General features: G+C 40.6%; 1 protein-coding gene across 2 annotated transcripts; it reads left to right on the top strand.

Annotated features, from left to right (window-relative positions):
• The first annotated feature begins 1,742 nt into the window (after positions 1 to 1,742).
• Positions 1,743 to 9,192, top strand: LOC101762552 (cyclin-T1-4). 2 transcript variants are annotated; one of them, XM_004962614.3, is made up of 7 exons: positions 1,743 to 1,997; positions 3,878 to 4,177; positions 4,722 to 4,803; positions 5,375 to 5,512; positions 6,167 to 6,345; positions 6,433 to 6,584; positions 7,788 to 9,192. In XM_004962614.3, exons 2-7 carry the CDS (start codon positions 3,942 to 3,944, stop codon positions 8,798 to 8,800), a joined length of 1,800 nt encoding a protein of 599 aa, XP_004962671.1. In that variant the 5' UTR covers positions 1,743 to 1,997; positions 3,878 to 3,941; the 3' UTR covers positions 8,801 to 9,192. The 2 variants fall into 2 exon arrangements, with proteins under 2 accessions (XP_004962671.1, XP_012700417.1); XM_012844963.2 differs by having other exon boundaries at positions 3,859 to 4,177.
• Positions 9,193 to 9,426: the final 234 nt, after the last annotated feature.

Here is a 9,426-nt window from a genome sequence, read left to right as displayed (position 1 = left end):
ACAAGCAAACAAATACATCTAATAAGAAACAGTACACCAAACAATAATTAAAAACGTACGGAAACAACACTTAGATACAATTAAATATAGATTTGAAGGGCTAGCAAGAAAGATCTGGAAGACACATAAAATAGTGCTCGCAAATAGGATAAGGCTAAGGTTTAGATCTGCAAAACTGAAGGGTTCGGGTTAGATTGAAAGGAACTGGAAATTTCTAGGGGGTTTTCGGTAAAGTTGCCAAGACACAAGGAGAAGGATAAAGAATTACAGGGTCTTTAGGGGTCTAATCATAAAAGCTTGGACCTTTTACTCCCATGGCGGCCGAGCGATCTTGGCGCTCTAATCGTCGGCGCTCCGGTGACCTAGGGCTTCGGCTGGCCAACAGATTAGAGAGAGGAGGTCGAGGGGATCTCCCCGGTGCTCACTGGCGGCAGAGACAGGCGGAATCCAGCCGGAATTTGGCTGGCGGCAGACGATTAAAAACGGGGGCGCGGAGCTTCACACGGGCGGCGACCTCCGACAGTGGGGACGCGTCGAGGGCAGGCCACGAGGCTTCGGTTTGGCGCCCCAGAGCTTGCGGCGGTGGTGGCTTTGCACAACGATGCACCGCCGCGGCGAAACAACGAGCGGACGCTTGACGACGCTGGAGCTCAGGCAGCGGCGCAGAGCAAGGCGACGAGGGGTGAGGCGGAACGGAGCAGCAGGTTGAGCAGGGGAGCCGCGCTATTTGTAGGGGCACGGAACCCTAGGGTGGCGAGGCGCGCACGCCTAGAAGAAGGCAGCGGCGGCGGCACTGCTGCTCAACTCGTGGAGCTGGCTGGCGCTGGTTGAGCTGGGCCTGTTGGGTTGGGTCGGAGCGGATTGAGCCCACGGGCTTGGCCTAATAGGATAGAGAACTTCTTTTTTTTCAAAATTAATTACCCGTGTAAAGAAAAATCTAGAAATACCTAGATAATTCATTTAAGCCACAAAAATACTTTGAAAATCCCAAAAATTCTAGAAAAATTCCCAGTGGATTGGGACACAAGAATTCAAATAAAATACTTGAAACATGTGAAAAAGAAATCTAGAGCGTTCTAATAAATAGATTTAGCTCTAAAAAAAATGAATTCTAGATAAATTCGAAAAAATTATCAAAGAACCTAACATTCGTAAGAACACATTTTTAAACTTTTTTTTACACCCAAGAAATAAGAAATGCAACCGGCATGAATGCAACACACATAGGTTATGTTCATTGAGTTAATTTAGAAAAAGCTTTAATGCCTAATAAATTCACAGAGGAATCTTAAGGCTTTAAATGAACTCAAACAAAATCTAGAGGATTCTAATTAATTTTATTAAATTGCAAAAGGTTACAAAATATCAACTCAATATCCGAATATGAACTATCCAATTCGTATTCTATTCAAATTAAGCTATGATAAAAAATGCTATCCAGATCCTCTTTTGATGATTTCTATCCCCAAATGCAAAATCATTCCATCGAAAAGTGCCTAAATAGGTTTTTAAGTGAGGGAAAAAAATCAGAATATGACATTTCTTCGAATAGAAGTCCGAGTCTCATAATCCACGCGCGTATCGACATATCAATACGCAAACATATATCTAAAAACAAGAAAAAGAAAAAGAAAAAAATCCAGAGTATCCTTCCGTCGAAAGAAACCAGGGGATGTAGCACACCGCAGAAAACGAAACGAAAAACAAATAAAAATCCAAACAGTCTAGGGTTTTGCGTCTTTACGTCCGAGTTATCCCCAGGCCGGGACGCGCCGGCCCTTCCCCTTCCCCTTCCCCTGCGCCTCGCCCCCACCCCCTCGCGGCGGCGGCGGAGGCAGCGCCCGTGCGCGGTGAGCCGGAGGGTCTCGACGGTTGGCACCCCGGGGTCCGCGAAGCTCCGTCGCCTCCGCGCCATCCGTCCCGCGGGCCGTGGCGACGGCTCCCTCGGCTTTGGAGGCGTCCGTGGCGGCGGCACCGGAACCCTAGCGGCTGGCGAGGTTAGTCTCACTCCCTCCCCCATCGATACCCGTCCTATTGCGCGTAGCGGTGGCCGGTGTCTCTCGCCGGGTGCGCAGGGTGCTCATGCGAATTGCCATCTGCGGGCAATGGGAAGGGGGGCTTGGAGTAATTGGGTCGGGGCTGGAATTTCGAAACCCTAGATGCGTTGATTTTCCGGTTTCGTGATTAGGTGACGCCGATGTTATTTGAGGCGCGGCGGTGGGTGATCTTGCGGCTGGAAGCCCTGTTTTACCGGGTGCCATAGATTCAAATCGCGGTCTTGCGAGGTGTGTGTTCCAATAACTGATTAGCACCAGCGGGATTGGCCATACATGCGAACAATTGGCAAACTGAATTGTGGATTGGGGTTGCTCGGCGATTTGTAGGGTATTAGGTCAAGCCAGGATTGTGTTTCTGTCAACGGATTGGTGGCTCTTGATCCTTCCCTGTTGACTGGTAGGGTAGCCCGCTCGAGTTAGAAATATGAGTTTTCTAGATTTCCTGCTCTGCCAGGCAGGTAGTCCGTAGCAACCCCAATTGAGTACTGAATTGTTTGATTTAGGTTGGAATCGTGGCTTCACATGGTGCTTTAAATTCGAATCGCGGTCTTGCAAGGTGTGAAATCCAGTAACTGGCTTCCACCATTGGGGTTTGGTTATACATACGAAAAATTGGCCAGTTGGGGGTGCATGGTGGTTTGTAGGGTATTAGGTCATGAAAGGATTGTATTTCTGTCCACGAATTAGTGGCTCTTGATCCTGTCTTGTTGACTAAATGAGTAAGGGTAATTGGCTTGATAGGGGCATGAGTTTGCAAGGCAGGCAGCTAGATGCAACCTTGGTCAAGTGTCCTGACTGGCTTGAGTTAGGTTGAAATTTTGTTTTTACACGGTGCTGTAGATTGAAATCGTGATCTTGTGAGGTGTTGGTTCTAATAACTGATTTCCACAATTGGGATTGGCTATACAAACGAGTAAGCCGGCAGTTGGGATTGTGGTGCATGGTTGTAGGGTATTAGGTGATCCAAGGATTGTATTTATGTCCATGAATTGGTGGTTCTTGTTCTTTTACTCGCACGATTTTTAAGATGTTTGGGTCTCTGCTGGGTAGGTAGTCGGTAGCAATATTGGGTCTTGAAGATGGGGATGGAGAATGCTGGAATGGAAAGAAGGATGAACTATTTTGTATATCTGATCTGGCTAATTTTTTTAACCTTTTTATTACTTTTCATTAATTATTAATAGTGGGATGCTTTCTTTTAACAGATAGTAGTGTTAGGCATTCTTAAATTTTGAGTAGCATGTACCATGCACTATCAGATAAATCATCACCAAATGTTTAGGCCCCGTTTGGTTCATTGGAATTGAATTCCATCCTAATAATCATAATTTAGACACAAATTAATTAAGCTAATATAATTGTATGTGGAATATAGTTGTATATTATAGTTGGTGATATGGGAGAGATACTTGTATGCTGCACTTCTACTATAGAGAAGCGAGTCTAAGAGCGTGCTATAAGAATTGAATTCCATCTAATAACCATAATCTATAGAATCAATTTCCATCTCCCACCCCATGAATTTAAGATAGGCTTATATCTAAACTTTGGAAAGTTGTGGAATGCCACATTCCAACATAAATTAGCCTACTCCATTAAATAGATTCCAATTCCTTGGACCCAAACGGGGCCTTAATGTATTTGGGCATGGTTGTGTATTATTGTGTCTTCTAGCATGCTAGCAAACTAGTATTATTTTCCATTTTTTCTAATCATTCTTGGAATTTAGCTTGAGTGTACCTTTGAAGTTGCAGTGTGCCACATCGTCCCTTTTTTTTCTTGGTAACTGTCATAACACCAGGTGTATCTTCTCTATTCAGAGACTGACTAGGAGTTCAAGAAATAAATTCTTCATCAGTTCATTTTGATTGTAACTGAACCTACATGGCTATGGTGCCAAGTGATTCGTCACATCACGGAGTTGTGGACAATAGTCCCAATGGCTTTACCCAGGGTAGGCGTGAGGAAGCCAGGAAACTCGGTCCATCGTGGTATTTCAGTAGAAAGGAAATAGAAGAAAATTCTCCATCCAGGAGGGATGGCATTGATTTGAAGAGAGAGAATAGCCTTCGAAAGTCGTATTGCAGTTTTCTGCAAGACTTGGGCATGAAGCTTAAAGTGTAAGATTGGATACATTGATCTACTTCTATATTTGTTGGCTATCTTTGCATTTCACTTTCTAAATTTTAAGAACACTCATTTAAATGAAGAAATGAAGTGATACTTTAATGTTGCAGTAATGCTAAAGTCTTTTCAAAATATGTTTGTTATATCAGCTATTTAGCTTATGTTCTTATTATCAAGTAATTTGAGTGGACATTGTCATGGATGCACATATCTACAATTGTTTATGGGATCAACATAGTTTTGATCAAGATATTCATACTGTCACCGAGAAGAGAAATTTGTGCAGCTAGTATAATTTAAATTTTGTTATACTTGATAGTCTGGCATTTGAGAAATGGATTGAGGTTTTGCTAGTGTTCTAAAGCATGGCATTTTCTTCAGTGGTTATAGTCTTGATGCAAATTGTATTGCTAATGCGAATCCATCAATGTCTCTTAAGTGTTTAATGGATTGTATTCTCATCGATTTTGCTGAAGTAAATCCTTTAGCTCATACTTTTATCTCATAAAGTTCCCTCCATCTGTTTGCTGTTTGTAGGCCTCAAGTTTCGATTGCTACAGCTATGGTATTCTGTCATCGCTTTTACCTTCGCCAATCCCATGCGAAAAATGATAGACGAGTGAGTGTTATTCAATGCTTATCGAGTTGTTTTTCAATTGCTGATAAAGCTTCCCTTGAGCTTTGATGGTGCTATTAAGTTTAGTTTAAACAAATGATATGCATTTTCCATTTTGTATGCCTGATGACTATTAACAGGATCTTGATGCTTGATAAGAGATTGACAAACTCAAATTTTCACATTACCTTTTGTATGTTAGAAACCGAATACTACTAGTACGACGTAAACTCTTTGCTAGTGTCTGTTTACTCCTTCAAGCTAAGTTTGATCCTGTGCAGTGTTTTTTTTTTAATTTCTTTACGCCAGTATGAATGGAAAATGTGCGATATGTTGTGAATAGCTTCGTGTAAGAGAGTTTAATTTTCTTATGTATAGAACTTTCCTTTTACTCACACTTCTAGTAGAACAGAAATTCTGAATTACTATAATCGTCCTTTCTATTATACTCTTTCTTACTTTTTTTAAAGAGTTTCTTACAAGAATTAAACAAAACTAAAGAAAGAGAGAGAAAAAGTTTGGCAAACTTTTTAATGCAAATGATCAATTGCTTCGTAATCTAATATCCATACAGATAATTGCCACAGTTTGTATGTTCTTGGCTGGAAAAGTTGAAGAAACACCTAGACCTTTGAAGGATGTCATTGTGGTTTCTTACGAGATTATTCATAAGAAGGATCCTAATGCTGGTCAGAGAATCAAGCAGCAGAAGGTAATGGATTAGTTTGTCTGTTATATTGATCAAGAAGTACTAGCACTTGATTTTGTCCTGCATGATTATCACTGTCAAACTTAATTGTTGCATACTCTTTACTTGATAACTAGTATGTGTTTAACTTTGTAATTTGTTTCATCGTACACTGCTACAATGTTGTTATATTCTTGTATAAGCTATCCATTCACATAATTTACCTGATGCAAGAAGACATTTGATTTTGTTCCATTTCTGTATCTAGATTCAAATCTCACTCTTAAGTCTTTACTTTTCCTTCTGTGTTTAAGGTGCACATGCTACTAATATCAATGTTTAACATTTATGACTCTTATTTTCTAATCTAACAAAATAAAGATGTTCATCAGTAATTGCCTGTGTGCGCTTCCATTATCAGCTTGTGGTTGCTCAAATCATCCTCAGGTGCTACCAGAGCTGAACAATCTAATTTCAAAGATGCATTTTTTATAAATAAATTATGCTCCTTTTTATCGAGCACGAACAATGTGATAGTACTCTCCGCTTCCTGTTTGTTAATCTGTGTAGGATTTATTTTCTGCATGCACTTGTTCATATTTAATTCAAAAGCAATATGCCCCCCTTTACTTAAGTGTTACTTCCACTGATATTAGTGCTTAATATTTCCTCTTGCAGGAAATATATGATAAACAAAAAGAACTTATTTTACTTGGGGAGCGAGTTGTACTTGTAACACTTGGGTTTGACCTAAATATTCACCATGCTTACAAGCCCTTGGTTGAAGCAATAAGGAGATTCAATGTTGGTGGTGCAAATGCACTTCCTCAGGTTGCCTGGAATTTTGTAAATGATGGGTATGCTAATGCTACCCTTGCTGTCTTTTGAAATTGCAGTTCACAGTTGTGTATCTACTACACTTTAAAATGTTGTGCACTGTACAGGCTGCGTACTTCGCTTTGCCTGCAATTCGAGCCTCATCATATTGCAGCAGGTGCTATCTTTTTGGCTGCTAAATTTCTCAAAGTGAAGCTTCCATCTGATGGTGATAAGATTTGGTGGCAGGATTTTGATGTCACACCACGACAGCTTGAAGGTTGGTTTTTATTTGTAAAGTATGAAATGTTTCCAGTTGCTCTATGTTGTTTATTTGTTCTGCAAATGGTTTGGCATGCGTTGATTGAATTGTTACCATGAGTTTTAGTATCATGAAGTTTCTAAATTCCTTCAAACCGAAATTTTCACGGGAAGAAAAGATTAGATTTTTTTATCATTGTTTCTAAAGCTGAAAATACATTTCGTCCCACATGTTTTTTTGGACTTTTATAATGTCATAATACCTTTTCTGTGTCTTAATTCATTATACAATCCAATTTCCAAAAAACTGTACATGTTAGCCATTTGCATGCCTTTGCAGAGGAAAGTAACATAGTTTTAAGGCTATTCTAAGAAAAATAGATACAACCAGAAGTATACATAGTTTAGCCTAACAAGCGTTGTCAAATGAGGGCTTTGCATCAGGCAATTTTCTGGGCATGCTATCCACCCTAGATATGGGCTTGTTTTTCTCTTGAGAGTGTCCTTGGCACACCTGAGTGTCTTAGAGCTTCCTGACACTCTAATTTTGTTCACCGTTTGATCTGCATCCCACGACCAATCGTTATCTTCTTCCTCCAGCCTTTCACCTGTTTCTTCCCAACGCAGCGCGCACCCTGACGGGCCCGCTGCCCCAGCCACAGCCAGCTTGTATATTTGTAGGTTCTACGTGCTGCTATATTACGGCCTTTTTGTTTGTGGGGTATATTGAAGTTGTCTACAAGTGATATTTTTTAGTGTACACATTTCTTTTTATTATTAATGTTAACCTTTTAGAGCTATGCTATATCTTTAGAAGAGCACTGTTCCAAATGCAATTAGGTTTAATAATACACAAAACAGCAATCATCTTCTAATTCTTAATGGTCACTTGTCACAAACCATTGTGCTTAGGAGGCCAAATACCTTACTGTTTGGTTGGAACCAAGAAACAACAAAAGTACTAGCAACTTTCCAGCTGTCAGAAATCTAGTAGCCTCTAAAGACCAGGAAGTAACTATGCACTACATGGAAATTCTTATTATTATCCTAATTATTAGCTATTATTTTATTAAACTATTGGCATGTGTGTGTTTGTAAGGGTGTCTCCCCGTTTCTTCTTAATACAAACTTAGTTATCATTATTATTTTATTATAACAATGTGGTCTGACGTGCACATATCTCATCTGACAATAAAAACATTCCTGTCGTCCATGATTGCAGAGGTTAGCAATCAAATGTTGGAGTTGTATGAGCAAAACCGTACAACACAGGCACAAGCATCACAGGGAAGTGAAGCTGAAGGGAGCTCTGCTGGTGCGCGCAATCCACATTCATCTGTAAAATCTGAAGCAAACTCCAAGGAACCATCTGCTCATGGATATCATCAGGCATCCAAACTGCCAAATTCTTCCTTGACAGGTGCTCCAGGTCACCATGACGTTGGACACTCGAATTCAGACAAGCATATTTCTGGCCCGAAAATGCTTCAAAATGACAATGGTAACCATGGTGGCAGCAAAGATAAGAGCAGCAAGAGTGGAATTAAATCTGATGCTGGAACGGACAGATCTCATCGTGACAAAAAATCCTCACCAGGACAACATCATTCCAAGTCCAGTCATGAGTTTCGTAATCCAAAGGAAGAACACCAACCACATCGATCACACGATAACTCTAATGAAACAAGAGATGGTGTTCTTGGTGGCAATGAAGCTCCTGGTGTGTCATCCTCAAGGATGGATGCTATGAATAAAATTGACAAGGATAAGGTAAAAGCAGCTTTAGAGAAGCGAAGAAAATCAAAAGGTGGAGTTGCTACAAATGTAAATGTGATGGATGATGATGATCTACTTGAGAGAGAGCTAGAACATGGTGTTGAATTGGCTGTTGAGGATGAGAAGATCAAGCAGGATAAGAGGCAGAATTTGTCCCATGGTAGCATGCCTCCACCGGATCTTCAACATGTTGACCTTGCAATGGAGAATGGCCACAATGGCGAACAGAGTGTGGCAACGACTGCTGATGATGGGGAGTTTCCAAGGAACAGTAAAGAACAACACCCTCAACCATTTGATAAGCAAAGTGATGGTTATGAGCACAAGTCCCAGCAGGATGATCACATATTGAAGCATGACAAGGGCCATGATGCTCAGCTTGCTGGAAGACATGAGCAGAATGGAAGAGATGACTACAAAAGGCCTAAGCTTGAAGGCGCACAGGATAACAAAGTGTGATTGTAGACCGGATGCAATTTGGCATGGAATTCATTGTATGATAGGTAATGCTGAGCATGTGTCTTCACCAGTGCCTGAGGATGTTGCAGTGCCTTGCAAAAACTGCTGATCTGTGGAACATCAAGATGTCCACGGCTTTTGCGTATATTTGTCCCCCGTAACTGATGGCAGTTTAAAACTGTTCCTAGATCCGCACCATGGAACATCTTGAAAGTCGTGCTAGCAATATCAATGTTTCAATGAACATTGGAATATATGCACTGAAACACGCTTCTGATAACAGTTCGTTCATTTCTTCTATGTGATGTTTCAGTTAAAATGATGCAAATGTTTCGATGTGGCGTAATAAACTTGCCTGATAAGGCACATATATATGTGCTGCATTCTTTTAATTTCCTTTATCAAATCTTACCTGGTTTTATAGATAGTGTTTGCAACTTGAAGTTCATATTCTGCAGTTATTTAAGTGATGTACTACTTGCTTATTAAAGTTGAGTTCAAGATAATTTAAATCAGCTTATATATTTTCAGCAGATATGCAAAGTTTGGGCTACCTAGTGCTACACTGACAAAAAATATGCCAACTGTAGCACATGTTATGTCTATGCTTATGTTTTGGCCTTCCA

Source organism: Setaria italica, chromosome III (genome assembly GCF_000263155.2).
Source record: "Setaria italica strain Yugu1 chromosome III, Setaria_italica_v2.0, whole genome shotgun sequence".
NCBI classification, from domain to species: Eukaryota; Viridiplantae; Streptophyta; class Magnoliopsida; order Poales; family Poaceae; genus Setaria; species Setaria italica.
Note: the sequence above shows the minus strand (reverse complement) of the source record. Positions and strands in the feature narration are given on the sequence as shown.